Here is a 21487-nt window from a genome sequence, read left to right as displayed (position 1 = left end):
GAATTGGGGAAGGAGGATTTGGAGATAGCATTCCCTTTAACAGTGAAATGGAATTTCCAAATTGCTCATAAGCGTGCCCTGAAAATCTTCCTTTTCCTTGCGTTGCACAACAGGATGCTTCAAGGTTGCTAGGACAGCTGGCTTGAATAAAATGATCTTTATTGTGGACCCTAGGTTAATACTGTTGATATAATTGATAGGTAAGAAACTCCAGAATCCATTGGTTTCATTTAAAAAATGGATAGTATTTTTCTATCTGTCAAGGTCAATTTTCTTCCAAATTCAGATCATAATAACTGTGGGATGGGTTTTTGTCAGTAGGCTATCATTAGTTCTTTTATTTCAGAGCAGTAATCCCCCCCTCCAAGTCTGTTATCAAAGTCTGATCCAATAGTTTTGATACTAATTAACCTAAGGGAACAAAAGGTAAGTATGAGAGTTTAATCAATTTAGAGTTTGGTCTGTGGGTTGAACAATAATGATTTTAGACTCATTTCTAAGGCTTGTGAAAATATACCCTCCTACACAATGATGGTTTCAGACCATAACTTTTCTGGAGCATTCCTTGCAGTGAAATTGTGGCTGCTGTGAATTTTATGTTGCTTAAGGATCCAACCACACAAAATGTGCCAGCAGCAAAATGAAGAAATTATGAAGACTGTGAGCAAAATAATCTTTGAAGTTTATCTCGCAAAGGAAAAGATAAGGATAGTTTAAGAACAAAGAAGTAGCCAAAAGGGTACTTCAGAGGTATTAGCAAGCATGTTGAGGCTAATATAGAGAATGTAGGCCTTATAGTGAACTGAATATGGATCTGCTTTTGTAACAGTTTCTGTTGGGACTCCTGATTTAGTTATCTAGTTATCTCAGTTAAATTGAGCATTGTGAGTAGAATAGAGTATTCCAGGATTGTGATCAATTATAAGTGACCTTTTCCAATGCACAGAAGTCCTTTGGAAGCATAAGCCCATGATCACAATTCACTTTTTGAAAATATTACTATCATTACAATTAAGAACTTTTTTTCATTAAAGTGCTATTTGTGACTTTATGAAAAAAAAGAGAAACTTTTCAGTATGAGGTGATGTATGAAAATTAAGCTCTGCATGAATTGCTGGAAATCTAAGGGTGGCATAATACTTTTGTAGCTACCATGTGTGCTGTAGGTACACCAGGATTACACTGATACTCCACACATTAGTGGATGACTGACACGTTTTCAGGAATCTAGGGACTCTGTCTGGGCTTCCCGATAAAAATGCATGAGTGTTAGTCAAGGTATGCCACAAAAATATGTTGTATTTCATTATAAATTAGAAGCTGAAGTATCAGACAAAACTTCAAGCATTAGAAAAGAACTATTATCAGTGAAGTTTTATTTCATATATGTTATCTATTGTAGATATCACATCTGAAAGCCAGCATAACCAATGTTATGGAAGTACACAAGTAATCACATAGCTAATTATGTATCGTCATCGGTATTTCTAATTTTCAATGTGGCCTCATCTATGGAGCTATGAGCAGACAAGACAGATCTTTTTCAAACCTCAAAAATATCCCTGGTTTGCAGAAAAATCTGAAATCTAAAAAAAAGGGCTGTTAAAACCCCTCCATAAATAGTAGAAACAGCAGTTGTAGCTTTGAGAATCAAATGCCCTCAGTGGCTATTGCTAAGCAACCACAATAGTATTGCCAGCCTCCAAGAACTGGTTTTCGAGGAAAAGGCTGGGGCAAGGGGTATGGCCCTTTCCTGGGTTATTTTGGCTCTTTGAAGGAGTACTCATCAGGGCCAGGCCTGGCAGCAACCATGGAATGAGATTTCCTACCAAGTGAGTTGCATGAACACCTAGGACTGGCTGCTAACTACTGTTCAACAGCAGCCACCTCATGAAAGCAAATGTGGTGTAGTAGTTAGATTTTCAAACTAGAATCTGAGAGATTGGGCTTCCAGGTTCCCTCGTTCCCACCCTCCGCCCCCCGCCACCACTCACTTGGCCAGTGGAGGAGAAAGGTGGGGACACAGATGTTCTGGCACATTCCCAGTACAGTGTGCACGGGCCACAGGAGTGCTCCTGCACTTTGCACTTGGCTGATTTGGGGGAGCGCTCCTGGGGCCTGCACAATTACATCACTCCCTGCAGTGATGTCATCATGCCATGCTGGGAGCACACACACGCTTTGTGCACACACAATGAGACAAAACGGTAAGTGCTGTGTCTCCCCTCCCACCGAGAGGGTAAGGGGGACCTGGCAACCCTACTGAGAGCCCTAGGTTCAAATCACTACTATGCTGTGGAAGCTCAGTAAATGACTTTGGGCCAATTACACATTCTCAGTCTAACTTACCTCACAGGATAAAAATGGAGGAGAGAAAAATAACATAAGCTGCTTTAGGTCCTTATTGTGGAGAAAGGCAGGATACAAATGAAGTAAATAAAATAAATCTAGCTGAAGATAAAGGAGCAAATAAAAGGTAGGTTGGGGAGAAGGAAGCAGGGATGGTGATATGGGGGCTTCCAGGAAGAGGGAAAGAAGAACTAATGTGGGGAAGAGGATATAGAGGAAAATCAGGTACCCTCCACACAAGTCCTTGTGGGTTCCCTACCACCCAACGGGACTAAGCCTGGAGACCAGCTCCATGTAACTGGCCTCAACAACATGTAATGAGCGACAGTAGACTGTTATTTTGGTAGAAGCCATGATGTGGTTTGGTATAAAACCGTGGAATAATGAGAACTTCTTAAAAGAAGTGATGTCAATAGGGAACAGAATTTTAAAATCCGGGTAAAATTAATTGGTTTCCCTACATAACTTGATTTATGACCACCAGAATGGCAAAACAAGGAATTTTCCAGCTTTATAAAATGCTGGATCATAACTTCATCATTCAACTGCTATAAATAATTCGAAGCTCCTTCAGAACCACGAAGTCAAATCCATATAGAGTCATTAATGTATTTGTAACCTATTTAAAAAAACGAATAACAAGAGGCCAACTAACAATAAAGTGATAAAAAGTAAGAATACCTGTAAAAACACCCCCTCCCCATTTTTCTTATGTCAGTATCAGTTAAAACAATAACACTATAAGGGGGAAATGAACTTCAAATAATCCTCAGGCTTTTTCGTTTTTACTAGACCTTTAAAAATACTTGGTGCTCATAAAGAGCTGCATGGAGTTCCAGAGTCAAGGTGTAGCTATAGCCAAGGCCCTCTTTAGTGACCTTTTGGATGTCTTGCCTCTGGAGGTAGAAGCATTCAGCACTAGCCCTCCAGAGAAGATCCAAGGGTTTCATGAAACTTTTCATTTTGGTAGAAAATAATTGCACTGGAATACCTAGTGCGGACTGACTCTGTCTTTTCTTTCCATCGAGTATGGTAAACTCTTGTGAGAAGGGGGCACAGGAAATACCAGGAGCTTTGCTGGCAGGATTTCTTATTGCTGAATGCTAAGCCTTGTGTCTATACAGAAACCAGCAGCAAGCCATTCTCTCCTCATTGTTGTCTTATTAGGTAGGTGCTTAGCAGCTAGCGGGGGGCGGGGGGCGGGGGGGGAGAAAGCACCCAGAGATTGCATGGAGCCTGACAAGTACCTGATCTAATCCTTTTTAAGGAATTCGGATGTCTATTCTTTCCATGCCTTTGTGCCGCTCCCCATACAAATGGGATTTAAAGACTCTTTCAGTAGATTTCAGACTAATTATTGCACAGATTTTACACTTGGACATGCTTACTATGTAAAGGCAACATACTGCAGATCAGCACAGAGCATCTGCTTCTCAGGCTCCACCTTTAAACTTTTCGATTCTTAATGGCACAGTTAGTTTGCTTTGCCATCTGGCCCGCTTTAAACTAGCCTGACCAAAGATTGTTTCTTTGCTTCCTGCTAATTTTTTTTTTTAACTCGGTTTGGCAGTGAGAAGTTTAGTACGAAACTCATGTTAAAGCTGCTTTTAAATAAATATGCATACATTTATCAAAATTAACCAGTGACAATGGTCATGTTCTCTTTTAGACAGGTGAGAACATTGCTGCAGTAAAGGAAGTTATAGAAACTCGTAGGAGAATACCAGGCAGTTGTTTTTTCCTATATTATTTTGACACAAAGGATTCAAGTGAAATTCAGTGTAGTCAGATATTGATCCTTCAGTTCATTAAAAAAGAAAACCCAGATTCACAAGAGCAAGGCAATTAGGCAAGTGTAGAAAAATGGTGTGAGATTCATTTTGATATGTTCCATGGTAGTGGTAGTGGTAGTAACAACAACATTTGATTTGTATACCACCCTTCAGGATGACTTAACACCCACTCAGAGCGGTTTACAAAATATGTTATCCTTATCTCCACAACAACAAACACCCTGTGAGGTGGGTGGGGCTGAGAGAGCTCTGGGAGAGCTGTGACTGACTCAAGGTCACCCAGCAGGCTTCAAGAGGAGGAATGGGGAATCAAACCCAACTCTCCAGATTAGAGTCCCGTACTCTTAACTATTACACCAAAAATGTGAGAGATTTGTGGTGTTCTAATATCACTGTCTATATGGAGAGATGACTGTTTATTGTGTGGTGTTTGATTCAAGCTCAAAAAAGAAAATTATATATATTATGCAATGATAAACTAACTATGAGTTATAGATAGATGTGCAGACTGAAAGCTGAAGAAAGAAATATGCAGTAGATGGGGCAGAATTTTGTCTGCATACATAACCTGGAAACAAAGGATTACCTTAATACATATTTGCACGCAGTGTAGATTTATTCCCAGCATTTTAGACCATCTTGGACCCTAATCAAGCAAACTCTTCAATTGGCAGAGTGCACAGTTGTAGTGATGGCCAACCTCTGAAATGTTGACTTCTCAGGAACTTACGGAAGAAAGTTTGGCCAAGAACTGTGTAATTATTAGAAACATAAATCCACCAAAAGAAAGTAGTCCCTGGACAGTGGTACAAATATCAGTTGTGTTAGTTTTAGTAATGTGAAATATGAGAAGCTTTGGTTTTATTTTTTATTTTTCTTCCCTGAGAAAGCTAGTAACTTCTGACATTTATCATAGCCTGTAAGTGAGGATGAATTTTAACTTCATTGCAAATCATCATAGTTCACTGTTTTGATCAGCAAATTATTCAAACCTGAATTTATATATATACTTAGAATGAAGCCCTATTCAACTCAGTGTGTCTTATGTCCTGGTAAATCAATACTTTGTGCTGTTAAAAAAAGGTACTAAATTTTAGTATTTGTCCTTTAAATGAAAACTATCACTAGGTTGCAACTGGCATCTAAAATTATTATTATTATTATTATTATTATTAGTAGTAGTAGTAGTAGTAGTACTACTACTACTACTACTACTACACTTCTAGACTGCCCTCCCTGTCAGACAGGCTCAGGGTGGTGTAACAATATACGGTGTAACAACATCCAATAAAGATTAAAAACATTATAAAAACATTAAAACTTTATTCCATATACAATAAAATTGGCGGATATAAATATTAAAATACAGCATTAAAATACAGTCCCTTCTAAATGACTGGCATAGTTCAATCAATGGGGAACTCTCACTACTGTTCAACTATACCAAGAAACCAACAGTCTCCTTATCTGTTTCACAGAAATTATGTACAGTTAATGGTGCCTGTAGAGTGCATCCCATAGTTCTCTGACCTGTTTTATCCAGGACTTCTTACAAACCCTAATTAACCAACTGTGCAGAGAAATCGCTGTGAGTACATTCGAAAGTGGCTCTCTCAGTAGATTGGATTTAGCCTAAGTTTTCCATGAACGGAAGGCAGTTCTGTCATCTTAGCAAAGCTTTCCTGCCTTTCCCCCTCTCGCTGCTGCTGGGAAACGGGGAATCCTCAGAAACAGCCTAAGGAGAAAATTGGGTATCTGCAGCAGGAAAGGGAAATTGGCAGAAATTACCCCTCCCCTTCTGTTCATGGAAATGTTCATGTTCACGGATGAACATTTTAGTCTGTATCTCCATGTATTAATATTATTTGTAATATGTATTATTATTTAGCAGATGTGAAATGAGTGGAAAGGACCTTCGAGGATTTATTACAACTTACCGGAGCAACGATACAGGTATGCTTTTAAAATAAAATGCTTCTCTTGAATTTGTGTCGCCGCTTGCCCTGCTACAGTATTAGTCGGTGATACTGTATCTTTCTCAATGTGTATTTTATATGTAACCATTAAGTTTCAACAACATTACATTTTGCTGTCAAGTTGCAGGTGACTTATGGGGACCCCCATGGGGTTTTCATGGCAAGAGACTTTTAGAGATGGTTTGCCATTGCCTGCCTTTGCATAGCAACCCTAGATTTCCTGAATGGTCTCCTATCCAGGTTCTAACAAGGGCTGACCCTGCTTAGCTTCTGAGATCAGATGAAAGTGGGCTAACCAGGGCTATCCAGGTCAGGGCAAGGAAAGTGGGGACAGGGAATGACTGTGGATTTCCTAGAGCTAAGTTGCTGTGCATAACAACAAAGAGTGGCTAAAGTTGTTTAAAACTGTATAACTAGAGAAATCCCAAACAATTTTTGAGTATCAAATATATCAAGCGGCATAATTAAACATCCAATTAGAAGGAGACCTGTAAAGCTTCCTGTTTCCCAGCTGTTTATTAGGGATGCTATGCTGGATATGTTAACGTGTTGTTCTTTAATATGAGCCAGGGTTGCTGGCAAGTTTGTGCTACGTCAAATGTGTTTCACCTTGCTGGAGTTGTGCAAAGCATGTGCCCTGCCTCTGCTTCCTCTGCCAGTGATTTGGTACACCAAGAATGCTATTGGCACAGTGTTGCCTCAGCACATGCATAATTGGGCAGGATCCCAATGGGGCATTTGGGTGGATGGAAGAATTACTGACAGCAGAACATGATTTTCTCACCTCCTCCTCCTCCTCCTTGCAGGCCAGAATTTCCCCTGGTGGGTAGGGGACCCGGAACAGCATTCTGAGCATTAGGGGCTGCAGCAGGAGATGGGAAAGAGGGAAATCGTTTGCTGACCAAAATGCTCTGCTGGATCCAAGCCGTTGTTTAAGGGGAAACTTGCACGCAAACTTCCACTTCTTCCCTCCTATCACCATTGCCCCTGTGTCTTTTTGTGCTACTTGCAAGGACTGGCAGTGCCCATCTATAACTGCATATGCTAGTAATGGCCCCAGGCAGGATAGGCTGAGGATTGCAAGCACACATTGTTGTGCTTGCACACTCAACAATGTGAATGAACAACACAAGCTCTACAGCCCATTTGTCATTGCCCGTAAAGGCAAATGGCTTTTAGATCCCGTTCCCCACCCTGGTTGCAAGCAATCGCATACCAAGCAACTATATTTTAAGCACAACATGATAAAATAGAAAGTGAATGCTGTGCAAACCCAATCCTCTTCTTGTTTACTTAGATGTAAGTCCCGTTGAATAAAGGCTGATTCCTCACACGTTGGATAATGCACTTTCAATGCACTTTAGCAATCGTTTGGAAGGGGATTTTTTGTTTCACACATGAAAAATTCAGTTCCAAATGATCTCTAAAGAGGATTGGAAGTGCATTATCCAACGTGTGCGGAATCAGACACAGTGGTATTTATTCCTGAGAATGTGTGCACAGGATGACAGTTTTTGAGGACTAGGTTTATTTTCTATATTTATCTAATTTGGGAATCTGATACTAATTCTTAAATATTGGGTTGCTATCAATGACAGGACAGTGAGTTGCATGAAACTGCTACATGTTTAAGAAAAAAATAGAATTTTATTCTGAGGCCTAGCAACTATATTGTTGTTTTTAGCATTTTAGAACCGTAGTGGAATGAATCAAAATGTCTTTCCTCTAGTTATGTTCTAAGATGATTGATATTTATACAAGTTTAAATGCTAAGCTTATTTTCTCACTGAATTTTTTTGAATGTATGCACTAGAGAGCTTAGTTGTTCGTGTGAAAAATGGTCTTAAGAATCCAAAGTATAAACCTGTTGACTATGAACAGCTGCACACAATTACTGAAGCTAAGAAGTTACGATCGGCTGATATACTTTTAAAGGTAAGTGCTTCGGATGCAGTGATGCAATGAGAAATCCCAAGTGCAATGTGAAATCAAGGGGGAAGATGCTATAGGATTTGGTGGTTGCCATATATGCAAAGAGAAATCTCTAAGGAAAGTGCTGAAAAAATTCTGAAGATGAAAGTGCATGGTGAGTACTAAATTTTGGCATTGTTTGCGGATAGAACTGGCTGTTTATTGCTCAGTTACATTTGACTTGTAAGCATTAAACCACCAGCTCCATCAGCCAGTAATACTGATCATGGGGTATCAGAACTGTTCATGCGCCATGTTCTTTAAAATACCCTTTTAATTTATGATCTCACTGCTCCATTTTTTCAAGCTCACCTCTTCTAACATTCAAGGCAGCTTACAAAATCTAAAAGTACGTAATCATTTTTAAGCCACACCCAGCTCCTAGCTCTCCATTGAAACTTTAGTTGACAGTGAAGAGCCTGGGCATGACTCTGGATGCCACACTTTCAGTGGAGGCTGAGATCACGACCCTTGCCAGGTCTGCCTTTTTTCATCTTCAACAGGCCAGGCAACTGGTGTCCTATCTCTTGCCCCAGAACCTGGCCACAGTAATCCATGCAATTTTCACCTCAAGGTTAGGCTACTGCAACTCACTTTATGTTGGGCTGCCCTTGGGTCTGACCCAGAAATTACAGCTGGTCCAGAACACAACAGCACGCGTTATCTCTGGAATGCCAATTCAAGCACACATTCCTCCTGTGCTGTGCCCGCTGTACTGGCTCCCAGTGGAGTTCTGGATCTGGTTCAAGGTGTTAACCTTGGTGTTTAAAGCCCTTCACAGAATGGGACCTGCATAGCTGCGGGACCGCCTCTCCCATTATGTCCCCTGCAGGGCATTGCGGTCTGCAGACAAGCAACTCCTGGTGGTCCCTGGCCTGAAGGACATCTGTCTGGCCTCGACCAGAGCCAGGGCTTTTTCTGCCCTGGCACCGGCCTGGTGGAATGCTCTCCCGCTGGAGATCCGGGCCCTGCGGGACCTGTTACAGTTTCACAAGGCCTGTAAAATGGAGATGTTCCACCAGGCCTTTGGCTGAGTGCCAGCGGGTGTCCTCTGCCCCTTTCCACTTAAGACAACCGCTTTTCCGTGGCTGCCCTTAGCTATGTGTTATGCCCATATGTCATGGCTCATCTATGGACTGCTGATTGTCTATCTAAATAGCCTACATATAGAAGGCGCCTGAACTATTTTAATGACTTTTAAAATTACTACTGATTTTATAGTTTTTTACGACTAATTTATTGTACTGTATACATGTTGTGAGCCGCTCTGAGGCCATTCGTGGGGAGGGCGAGGTATAAATCAAATCAAATCAAATCAATAAAATGGAAGGCGCAGCAGCAAACGCTATGGAGGAAATAATACAGTGGGTGCTAGCCGATACAAAATGAGGAGGTGGATGAAGTTGTACCCCAGTCTTCTGCTTTGTGCCTTCCTCCCACCCTGCAAGAAACACAGTATCAGTCAAAAAGTTAAAATATTTTTATCCCCTGAGAATAATAGCAGGTTCAAAAGCCAACTATTTCTGCCTTTTTTTCCCTTCAGTCTCTATCTATGGAGATGGCCCACAGTTCTGTGAAAACAAAGAGAGAGGCTCTTAACCTGGTGATTTTTTAAATCAGGGACGCTGTCTCCCGGCTGTGGGCCTAATACTGTTCAGCCACGGTCCTAACCTCACCAGAGACTCATACTCTGAACAAGGCATTTCTTGAAGATCTTAAGGGAGGGGGGTGGGGAAGGAGAATGTTACTTATGAAGCAAAAGGTTTCCTCCGTAACATCTCGCTTGTGCTAGCCCGAATCACCATCACTAATACTAGATCCTCAGACCTATCCAAACAAGCGGAACATAGTCTTGCTGTAACGGAATAGCTCGGTGAGTCTCTATGTGTGCTTAAATACTAGAGTACTACATTTGCAAAGCAAGTGATCTACCACTGAGCGATCAGCACCTTCTCTTTAACATAGAACAACTCTAACAGCCTGATTCCTTAAAACCAGAACTCTCGGCACCAGTATAGAGATTATCCTGGCATGGCAAAAATCCTGGTTCTATCATAGCACATGTTCCATTCAAGGGTCCATGTGAGGCATTGAGCAGGAAGTGTAGGAAAAGGCTTTTCTGGCCATTTGGCTGGGCCAGGAGTTTCATATTTTGCAAAACTGTCTCCTTTTGCTGAGAGCTAGTGTAGTGTATTGGCTAGAGTGTTGGACTAAGACCTGTTAGGCCCAGATTTGAATCCTCACTCTGTCATGGAAGCTTGCTGGGTGACTTTGGGCCAGTCCCACACTCTCAGCCTAACCTATCTCACAGAGTTGTTATAGGGATGAAATGGAGGAAAGAAGAGCAATGCAAGCTGCTTTGGGGCTCCACTGAGGAAAAAGCAGGGATTAGGGCTGCCAGGTCCCCCGGAGCCCAAACTAAGGGATGGTGGGAACACACATCAGGGCTACTCACTTCACATGTGTTCACAGCATGCGTACTCCAGAGCACTTCCTTGTTGCACTGGGAATGACATTCCCAGTGTGCAGTGGCGGCGCCAGGGTTTCTGGCGCCTGCGACTGCCCCATGTGTGCACGCACATAGTGCATGTGTGCGCCCCCCCCCCGGACTGTGTGATGACATCACTGCGTGATGACGTCATCAAGCAGCAAGCTGGCTCCATTAGCCAGTGGGTGGCTGGGACGGCGCACAGAGGCTGCCTGCACTCCCAGTCAGGCACAGCGGGTGGCTGGGGAGGTTCCGCACGCTGTCCCGGACGCCTGCCGTGCCTGGCCCGCAGCTCCTGCGCCTGGCCAGGGGCACGTGCTGATGGTGGTGGTGGTGGTGGCATGGGACTGGCCGGCAGCAGCAGCTGTGGGCCAGGCACGCCAGCTCTGTGGCTTGCGTCTCCACCCCCGGCACCCCCTCCAGTGCCTCAACACTCGCAGCACCCACCTCACCACCTCAATGGTGGCGCCGGCCCTGCCAGTACAATAAGGAAGTGAAGGCCCCTGTGTGGGGCTGATTTGATGCAAATCAGCCCTGTGCGCTCCAGAGTTCCTGGGCCCATTCTTTACGCTTCCACCTCCCCTGCTTGCCAAGTGAGAGATAGCGAGGGGAGAAGGCTGGGAGCAGCGTATCCCCTGTTCCCACCGGGGGACTGGTAACCCTAGAGGGGATATGAAAAATAAATTATAAATATAGTGGAAGATGGGGGCAGCAGAAAAAGGAAGATGAGAAGGTACGAAGGAGAGAAAATACAGGGAAACTTAAGGAAATGGGGGCGGTTCAGGAGGAGAGAAATAGTTTGGAGAAGAATACAGAGGAAAATAAGGGGCTCATTGCAAGTCATTGCGTGTTTCCCACTATGCATCTTGTCCCAGCCTGGCCAGCACCATGCAGCTCAACTGGGCTGAATTTCTGGGGGGAAGGGGAGGAGGAAAAGCAGATCTCAATGTATGCTGGCTGATGGGTGGTTAGGACTGAAGAAGGCAGGAAAAGAGATGTTATGGGCGTTTTCAGGACAGGGAAGGGAGAAATAGCAGGGAAGGGGAAAATGAGATGCCCTCAGCAAGTCCTTGCAGGTCTATCACTGCAGAAAGCACTGTTTGGGTTACAAAAAACAATAGAGTAAAAAACTGGTACAAGTATGAGGGCAGACTTGCTTCCTGAGACACAAAATGACACAGACCACATCAACACTGTTTTTCCATGAGCGTGCTACAGCCAGTCCGCCTAGAAATTTCATTTGCTGCTTCAGTTTGCTGGTTCTGTGCTTGTGGGGACAAAGGACAAATTATTTTTGTGCTACGGGGATAAAGAAGGGGCTGGTCTGCCGAACTGAACAGCAGTTCTTTCTTTTTTTTTTGGTCAGAGTAAGAAGCACATTTTGAAGCTACACTTTGTTTCTAAACATGTGGTGCTTTGGAAAGGCTTCTTAAGAATTTCTTGTTGGCACATCTCAACTTTGCCTGTTATTTTCCCCCCCTCTTCATTTGTCCATAATGTGTGTGTGTGTGTGTGTGTGTGTGTGTGTTTGGGGGATGGGGGGTGTCACATAGTGCAAATTAGAAAATACTAACCTGCTTTCATTCTTATGACCTTGTTGGCCAAGTCCTGTTCAAATCCATGTGACCTGCCATTTCTTGTGACCATTTTGACATGGGAATGATATTTGCCTGCCAGATATTTGCCGGCCAGAAGGGTGAATAAATCTTTTTAAAAATAAGCAGAAATAACTTCTGGAGGAGAGAGAAGTTTTCAGCTATAATATGTTTCTCTTTTCAAAATAAATTGGACTAAAATGAAATTGGAACTTAATGCAAACTTATGATCTGGTAAAACTATAACTCCAGGTTTCATCCAGTGCAAAATTTCCACTTGCACAACAGCTTGTGCAAAGTCAAGCTTATTGTACCCCCACTAACATTTCTGCTTGCACAAAATCTCGCGCAACCTATTTGTAGGCACTGTAATACATAAAGAGGAAAGTGCTAGGTATTGCATGAGATCTTGCATAAGTGGAATTGTGCAGCATGCATTTGTTCCTCCTTGAACATTGCTGCATCCAAGTCCCTGTTTTGAATTTCTGGAAAGAAAAACCCTGCTCTTCTTTGTAAAGAAACAAATATAAGGAAAACATTTTTAACAGTTGCCATATAGCACAACCTAGATGCTAGGCTAGAAGGCTCTAAATATTTAAATAAACCAATGAACTGTTTATGTACATACCTTATGGCATGATACTGGGAACCAAAGAGTGGTCAGTGAAGTCACCACTAGACATGGGCACGAACCGCATTACGAACCAAAAAAACCCATGAACCGCCCAATCTTCCATTCGCGATCTGGCGGTTTGTGAGCGTCCATGGCCAATGAACCAGCGTTTGTTAGAGGCGCGGTTCGGTGCATTCTTCCGCGGTTCATGAAGCCAGACAGTCAGGCACCATCAATCAATTCCCTTGGAAACGGAGCCGGGGGAATGCCTGAACTCTGTCTGCACTCCTTCTGTCGCCCTGGAAACCCGAATGGAAGCCCAGCTTACCTTGATGGGCAGGTCTTCCTTCCAACCATGGAGCTGCAAAGTGGTTACAACCTGGGAGAAGACACCCGGGGGAGGGAGGGGGTGTTCTGTAGCCATGGGCACTCCAATCTCATCCCTGCAAACCCTGATAGGCAGCTCTGATGGCCAACCACAGACCTCCTGTGTTGCTCAATGGGACCTCAGCTTATAAAAAGCACTGGGCTCCCAGGCTGGGTTTCACTTTCAGCGAGCAGTGGAGTGTGACAGAGCTGTTGCTTGCTACTTGCTAGCCTTTGGGGAGAGAGACAGAGTTTAATTGGAGCTTGGATCCCTATTGTAATCTTGACCAAACTTGGGTAATGGCTGGAGGAGAGCTTGTTAAGCACTCCCCAGGAATATGGGCTCTCTAATTCCAACGGGGGCTGTTCTGACGCCCACAAACCTCAAACCGGTTCAGCAACGGGAAAAGTTCATTGTGGTTTGCTGGTTCATTAATTTTTTTCGGTTCGTGCCCATGTCTAGTCACCACCACAGGTGTTGCCCACTGATCCATCTGGGTGACTTTTTAACTCTTTTCTGCCCAGTAAATAGAACCAGCTCTTAGCTCTGTTTGATATTGTCCGGGGTCTGAGCCCCAGCCCCCAGACTTGACAAGAGGGAACAGCAGGTCAACCGGGCCGACGGGCAAACAGAGGGGGCAGCCAGCAGCCAGCAGGTCAACTGGTCAGCCAGCAGACAGCAGGTCAACTGGTCAGCCAGCTGACAGTAGGTCAACCGGTCTGACTGGCAAGCAGAGGGGGCAGCCGGGGGACAGCAGGTCAACCCCTCCCACGGGCAAATGGAGCCAGAACCTGCCTGTGCCAGGGGCAAGGGGCAAAGGCCCAGGGCCTCAGGAGGCAGGGGGAGACAGAGAGAGGCCAGCGAGTCCCACTCCCCTGGGGAAGGAAAGGGGACTAAGCAAGGCAGAAGGGGGCAAGGGCAGAGGGATTGGGTGCCCAGCAGTCACCCACCCAAAGACCTTACCTGAGGAGGAGGAGAAGCAGCAGCAGCCCCAACAACCCAAAGCCACGCCCTAGCTAGAAAATAGTAGCCTGGCCCAGGAGTTGCCAAAAGCCAAGCCACTCCAGGTGGGGCTATTGGAGGCACTCTGCAGGAAGCCCTGGGCAACCAGCCAAGGAGCCGCAGCTGGACCCACCTTCAGCCATCAGCTCAGCCAGGGAGGCCGGGCTGCTAGCCAGGGGACTGCAGCTGGACAGGCCTTCAGCAATCAGCCAAGGCAGGGAGGCTGGGCAGCCAGGGAACAAGGCACAGCTGGTGCTGGTCAGTGGGGCCAGATCAGCTACCCCAGCTGCAACTGCTTGGTGCAGCCCAAGACCAGGCTGGAAGAGGGGTGGGACAGTAGAAGGAAGCCCTATAAAAGCTGGCTGGGAAGAGCCCTGAGGTGGTGGGTTTGAGTAGGAGTGATGGAGCAGAGTTGGAGTGGAGAGAAGCCAAGGAAAAGGCAAGAAGGAGGCTTGAAGGAGAGTCTTGGGAGGAAGAGATGGTGGAAGATGCAGGGGGTAAGCAGGCCAGGTTGAGCAGGCCAGCGAGTGGATTGAGAAGGAGTCTGCCCCTCCTTCCACAGAGCAGGGTCTTGCAAAATCCCTGGCCCCCCCTGTGATGTCAGGAGCAGACTGCCCAGTGCCACGCCCAGCGGCAGCTGCGGCAAGTCCTGACAGATATATCTATGTTTGTGGAGTGGAACAGGAAGTTATAACAAAGGAGAAGAAAGAGGCTAAAGTCCAAAGGGTCACTGGAAAAAAACAGCACTTTCTAATATTAATTTCCAGCCAGCACCTGTCTACAAAATCCTGTCATGGTTGCAAGTCAAAAGGCAACCAATAACATAATCATAAACATTAACAATGTAATCCTATGCACAGTTACTCCACTTTTAAGCCCACTGGACCAATGAACTTAAATGGGAGTAACTCTGTTTAGGATTGTACTATATATTATCTGAATATATGCATTTTGGAGGGGTATACATATTAATATATTGTATGTTAAATTATTTGAGAAACTTAGTGTACTCTCCAATCTATATATTGTTAGCAGGAGCAAATAGGGTGCAATTTTATTTAGGAAGTATTTAAATAATGGGTTGCAAGACCTGCGCACAATATGAATCTTTCCTATACCCCACCTCCCAACCAGTAATTTCCCAGCAGTTGATTCCCGGAGTTGTGGGACTCATACTTATGTACAAAGAGAGGCTGCAATAGGGTCAGGGGAAAAATTTCTCTGTCCCCTCTCTCTTCTGTCAGCAGAGCTGTGTTGAGAAAGGAGGGAGAGAGGGCAATCTCATCCCACCCCCACATCCTGCATGGGTACTCCAGCTGGGTCCTGTGACCTCACGGATTTAACTTTTCGGGGTTGGAAATGGCTGCCAGGGAGAGGGGAAGGCAGGGATGATCCGCAACCATCAGCACCTTCCGTTGACACATCATTGGATCTAACTCAGTTAACGGAAAATGTTAGCCTTTTTCTTTCTTGGTGATTCAAATTACGACATAAATTGCCATGATTTTAAAACAAGCCATCCTGCCTGCTGGACATTTAGTAATGCAACAGATTCAAAGGTGGCCCTAAGCTGCTGACCTAGCCTGGGAAGGAGGCAGCAATATTAAAAAATATGGTTGAGAGTGCTAAAAGTATGCCTCCACACATAAACATAAGGAATGTAATGCCATTGCTTTCCATTTTTCTTGGAACTGTTGCATTTCATTTCTGAAGCTGCTCTATGTTCTTGTTAAACTCTAAGAGGTTTCGGTATCTTGCCAGGAACTGATGCACTTTTACAGTCTCCACAACTCCTCCCAGTAGGTGCCAGAACTTGCTAAGCGCCTGTGCCAGCACATGCTGTTCTCCTGCAAGCCTTCACTGATACACCCTTCATGCACAGTGTGTTTGGAGAAATCAGTAATTGCAGCCCAGGGTATCTTTGTGCCATAGTACTGCCAACTTCAATCAAGGGACCAAAAAAGACCTCGGCAGAGCAATCAATTGTGCTTCTGCTTGTTGGTAAGAGTAGAAAATAGGCATTGCAGGAAGTTGCCATGTCGATATAGTCTCTGGGCATCTCTGCATAAGCTATATTTATATCATCACAGTGCTTCTTGACACCCTGAGAGGCCTATATGCTAACAGTAACATGCTTCTGCGTAGCGCAGCAGTGAAAAATAGCTGACATGGGAAATGGAAGTGAATTAGTGCATGGGGGTGCTTTGCATCTCTGTCTTTCTGTGTGCTGGGGTGGCTGTGCAGAAATTAAATGCGCACGCGAAGCCGTGCTTGGGAATACAGTACTTTAAGGGTTTTCGGTTCATGGTGTGTCTCCCGCCTCCCACATATACAGTTAAAGCCTACAGTCTAGTATGAGAAGGTACATGAGCAAAAGTATAGTGAATAAGGGCTGGAATGACAGTTTCCTGCAGCTGCTTCTAATGATGCAGGTATAATCCGTCAAAGGAGTTGGCAGATATTATTTATCCATGGGTTGACAGAGCAGAATTCGGCTCAGTTTGCTCACGCTTTAAAACTAAATTCTAGTCTTGTCTTTTTAGTCTTTCATTTTTCACAAGTCTCTTTCTGTCAAAGAAGCGGTAAAAACTATTCACTGGAAAGCTATTCAATGATGAAGATAGGTTCCCATATAGACCAATCCTAGAAAGTGTTTTGTGAAGACCTAATGGGGATACATGGTAGACAAATGAGCAGTGGAAAGACATTGACTGCTCTTAAGATGAAACCAGGAAATTTTGTCATTTGCCCAAACTGCGGCAATGGTACAAAAATACCAGCTCCTATTGCTTGAAAATAGCTTCACAAATGTGCTGCAATCAAACAAATGTTTTTTCCCCCTTGAAATTGTATATTAAAAGAATGCTTTATAGCATCTTGTAAATTCAATCTCTCAAATGTATAAACTGATTTTACTGAAGCAATAGTATTGTGGGAAATAAAATACTTTGAAAAGAGGCTATCACAAGATCCCAAAGACGGCTTCGGTTTTCTCCATTCAAAAGCACTAGCAGTTGACTTGTGATGATGGTAGCAAAACACTTGAATCAACATGGTAGGAAGAAAACGGATCTAATGCGCTCTTGTCTTACAAAGATGGACAGTAGTCTAAGTTCAGCCTTTTCTTACATAATTTTTTGTTGAATAAAATGTCTTTAATACCTTGCTGTTTCTCCGTGGAAACCATATTTATGTGGCAATGTGGCAATTCTCCTTCCACTGCCAGAACGGTTAGTATTATGTTCCATATGGATCCTCCAGGATTACTGACAGTTTCTTCACCAGAATTGGATTCTGCTGTGGGGTGTCTGCTGCTGACATGGACAGTCTGCATGATCTGGAAAACAAAAACCAAACTACGATGAACTATACAATAGTGTGAGAACATTTAGCTACATGGAATCTGCTTTTTGTTAATACTGAATATGTTTTTGGAGCTCTCTGTGTGCATTGATTTAAAATGAACTATTTCTATGTCAGTAGCAGGACCTTAGCAAGAATCCATGGTTATTTCTAGGGTTGAATACCATATTGGACATGATTCATCATGGTAACGAATGACACACAAGTTTTAATTTTATTGTGCCGAGGGCAGCTTCCGTCATAGCATAACTGACTACTAAAAGCACAGCATTGTAAAAATTGGGGTGAAGATGAACCAATGAGTCTTCCCCTTTGATTTTAGGAACTATTTCGACTGTTAGCTACACTTTTTAGTTTCTACTTTAACAAATATTTTAATGCATAGCATTCAGGTAGTGCTTTAAATTGTTTAGTTGCACTGTACTACAGTGTTAGCATATTATACACATACTTGAAATTTTTAAATATTTATTTGCATGTCTTCTAAAACAGTGATGAGAGAATGAGTCATTCTCAGGCTTTTGGGGTAGCATATCTTTACTTAATGCATTCAGGTATTGAGTAACGCTTGAATTGCTAGGGGTCATCAGATGTGGAAAACTGGAGGCACTAGCTGGTACAGCATGAGGTAGAGTTGGGCTGTGTGTGTGTGTGTAGAATTTGTTTCTAGAATAAAATTTCTTTTAATTTTGGTAGTGGTTCTGTTTGTTCATGAGTTTGACCTACAAGATAAACCGAGCATATGGCTACAATGGAGATTTCCTTGAGAAAGCTATTTTGTAGGTATACAAGAGACATTTTATATTTATAATTCTTTTGCTAAACTCTGTTATTTAGATCAAAAAGACAGAGCAAGCCTCAAAAATTAATAAAGAACAAATGCTTCTGAAACAGCACTGCCAAGTGTGGTGGCAAGAACACAAAAGACTTCATGAAAGCAGGTAAGAAGCAGAAGAGCTTGATAAGAAATGCAAGGATGGACAGTGCAAAACTAAGATTTGGCCAGCATAAATTAACATGGTTAGTTTACATTCCAATACTCATGAGAAGATAATATCACAAAAATGTGGAGTTTGAGATAGCTGGAAAACAAAGCAAACGAATTTTAGTCACATACAATCAATAATCCCTGTTGGATGGAGGAATCTGTAAAAGGTCTGAATGAGGTACGGCCCTCTTGGCAACACCTGAAGCAATTGGATACCAGACCATGTGAGGCTATGGAGACAAAAATGGCTGCTGTAATAATACTTATTATTTTTGTTTAGTGCATTCCAAGTGCTTCCTATATATCATGTAGTTGCAGTGTTTTTGACAGCTCTGTAAAGGGTGACTGTGTTATTTTCATACTGCAGATGGGAGCTGTGGCTAAGTGAATTCTCTCCTAGAGTTCGTGGTAGAGACGGAATTCAAAATGGAGACTTGCTGATTTGTAGCCTGGTCTCAGGGCTACTGAGAGCCATCAGGCTCCCAAGCAAAAATTCTTGCTGGGCCTCCTTTATGTCACCTTAACCCAGCCCAGATATCATTATATGGAAACAAATGACATGTCTTGCACAGCAGCATGGGCCACCAGAATGACCAGCACTCTTTTGAGTTTTGTCCTCCTAGTTTCTCCATTCCCTTCTTACAGAGTTTGGGAAGAATATCCTATCATGCCTTCAGTAGAGACTTAATGTGTGGCAGTGGGCAGCTGAAGGTTTTCATGGCATGTAGATCCAGAGGAGTTAGCCGTGTTAGTCTGCAGTGGCAGACTAACAATAAACAATAACAACAACAATAAATGTATTGCCGTGGTCTTGGCATTGTAGTTCCTGATGTTTCGCCAGCAGCTGTGGCTGGCATCTTCAGAGGTGTAGCACCAAAAGACAGAGATCTCTCAGTGTCACAGAGATCTCTGTCTTTTGGTGCTACACCTCTGAAGATGCCAGCCACAGCTGCTGGCAAAACGTCAGGAACCACAATGCCAAGACCACGGCAATACAGCCCGGAAAACCCACAACAACCATTGTTCTCCGGCCGTGAAAGCCTTCGACAATACAATAACAATAAAGTTGGTTAGTCTTAAAGGTGCTACATGGCATGTAGATAAATAATCACTATTAAGCCTCTATTAAAGGGACAGCAGGATTTGAGTCCAGTGGCACCTTAGAGACCAACAAGCTATTCAGGGTATAAGCTTGCAAGAGTCCGAGCTCCCTTCTTCAGACTCTCAAAAGCTTACTCCCTGAATATCTTTGTCGGCCTCTAAGTTGCTGCTGGACTCAGATCCTGCTGTTCTACTGCAAACCAACATGGCCACCCACCTAAAACTATTAAAGAGACAGGACACTTTTCCCCAGGAAGTTTGCAACCCTGCCCTGCAGAGCCGCTATGTTAGTCCTTCACTCTTTTGCCAAATACTTTGCCACAGAAGTGAGCCTTGGACAGGGCTGGATTACCCCTCAAATGGACTCAAGAGCAGGCTAGTCCTGGGTCTTGGGAAGCCAGTTGGATTGGCTGATACAGCGCTGGACTCAGAAGTAAGGCCTGTCACTCCAATAGTAATTCATAATTGTCCCGACTGTAAGTGTAGATGAATTCTCTATCTGAAGCGACCTTTTGATAACAGAACTAGTTTTGTATGGTCTCCTTAGGCTGGGACATAAGAGACTTGAATCTAGGAATAACTGCCTAGGTTGATCTGTAAAGGATAACAGTGGTTAGAATCCTAGACTAGGACAGACACAGCAAAATGAAGAGTCAGAAGAGAAGGAAGCTTAGGAAGCATTAGCAGTGGATGGCATGATATTCAGACTTGGGCATAGATTTTGATCAGCTTTTGTCTCAAGTATAACTAGAGGACTAAGACTAAAGGAGGACATCTAGGGTGATCCAAAGAGATGTTGGTATTGAAAATATTAAAAATCAAAGTCTCCAACTGGTCTTAATCTACAAGTGCTTTTCCAGATTAATTGTTGTGATGGGTATTGTGTGAGTATTGTATGGTTGTATGAACCAGTTTTTTTGGTTGTTGATTTTCGTTTTATAAGGTATACTTTTAAGTAATACTGCTACCCACCATGAGCCCCTCAAGGAGACAGTTGGGCTAAAAATGCTTCAGATGTATTCTTGTGAACCCCTCAGTGAAGACTTGTGCTCTCTGTGCAGCTGTGATCAACAAACGTATTCGAATACTATGAAAGAAAGTGGTGGGGACAGCATAAAATATTACCTGTACTTATGAAATGGATGAAAGTAGCTATGTTTAAGTGAATGACTGGATGCCTTTTCTTGTTACTTCTTGGGTAAGAAAGAAAGAAATTGTTTTCATTTGTTTGAACCAAACTTATTCATTTCAGGCAAAAACTAGAATCGGAAATACAGACTTTTTTTGATGAAGGAAGTGAATGTTTTTTGGACTTGTGGGACTTGCGTAAGTTCTCCCATTATATGACTTGCTGTAAACCACTTAACTACAAATTCTTGGCATGCTGATAAAATCACACAATAATATTATTGTGTATATCAATAATATTAATACATATTAATAATTAAAAACAAATAATAATATTAATACAGAATTATTAAATAAATAATTATAAGATGATATTTTGACATAGATAAATCATAAATCATCATCATAACAACAACATTGTGCTTATATGCTGTTCTTCTAGACAGATTAGTGTCCACTCAGCCAGCGCTGGATCCAGGGTTGCCCACGCCCAGGGCAACCCTTGGCTGACTGCCCGCGCGCGCGCGCTCCCCGCACTGTGTGATGACGTCACTTTGGTGACATCATCACACAGGGCGGAAGGAAGCAGCGTGCGGGGCTGAGAAGCCACCCGCCCCATTCGCCTCCCCACAGGCGAATGGCGCAGGGGTCCTCGCAGCCCCCGTGCTGCTTTCGCATGCTCCGCAGGACAGGGGGCAGCCAGCTTGCCACGCACCCCCTGCCCTGCAGGGCAGGTGAAAGCAGTGCAGGAGG

The 21487-nt window shown here is 43.5% G+C and overlaps 1 protein-coding gene across 1 annotated transcript in view; it reads left to right on the top strand.

The window, feature by feature from the left end:
* Positions 1–21487, top strand: part of CCDC148 (coiled-coil domain containing 148) — a 164965-nt gene that overhangs the window by 38198 nt on the left and 105280 nt on the right. Inside the window, exons 3-6 of the mRNA XM_054972437.1 lie at positions 6031–6095; positions 7932–8053; positions 18355–18458; positions 20859–20932. Coding sequence (XP_054828412.1) covers positions 6041–6095; positions 7932–8053; positions 18355–18458; positions 20859–20932 — 355 coding nt within the window. The 5' untranslated portion in view covers positions 6031–6040. The remainder of the gene's footprint in view (positions 1–6030; positions 6096–7931; positions 8054–18354; positions 18459–20858; positions 20933–21487) is intronic.

The sequence above is a fragment of the Eublepharis macularius genome, chromosome 2 (assembly GCF_028583425.1).
Source record: "Eublepharis macularius isolate TG4126 chromosome 2, MPM_Emac_v1.0, whole genome shotgun sequence".
NCBI classification, from domain to species: domain Eukaryota; kingdom Metazoa; phylum Chordata; class Lepidosauria; order Squamata; family Eublepharidae; genus Eublepharis; species Eublepharis macularius.
Note: the sequence above shows the minus strand (reverse complement) of the source record. Positions and strands in the feature narration are given on the sequence as shown.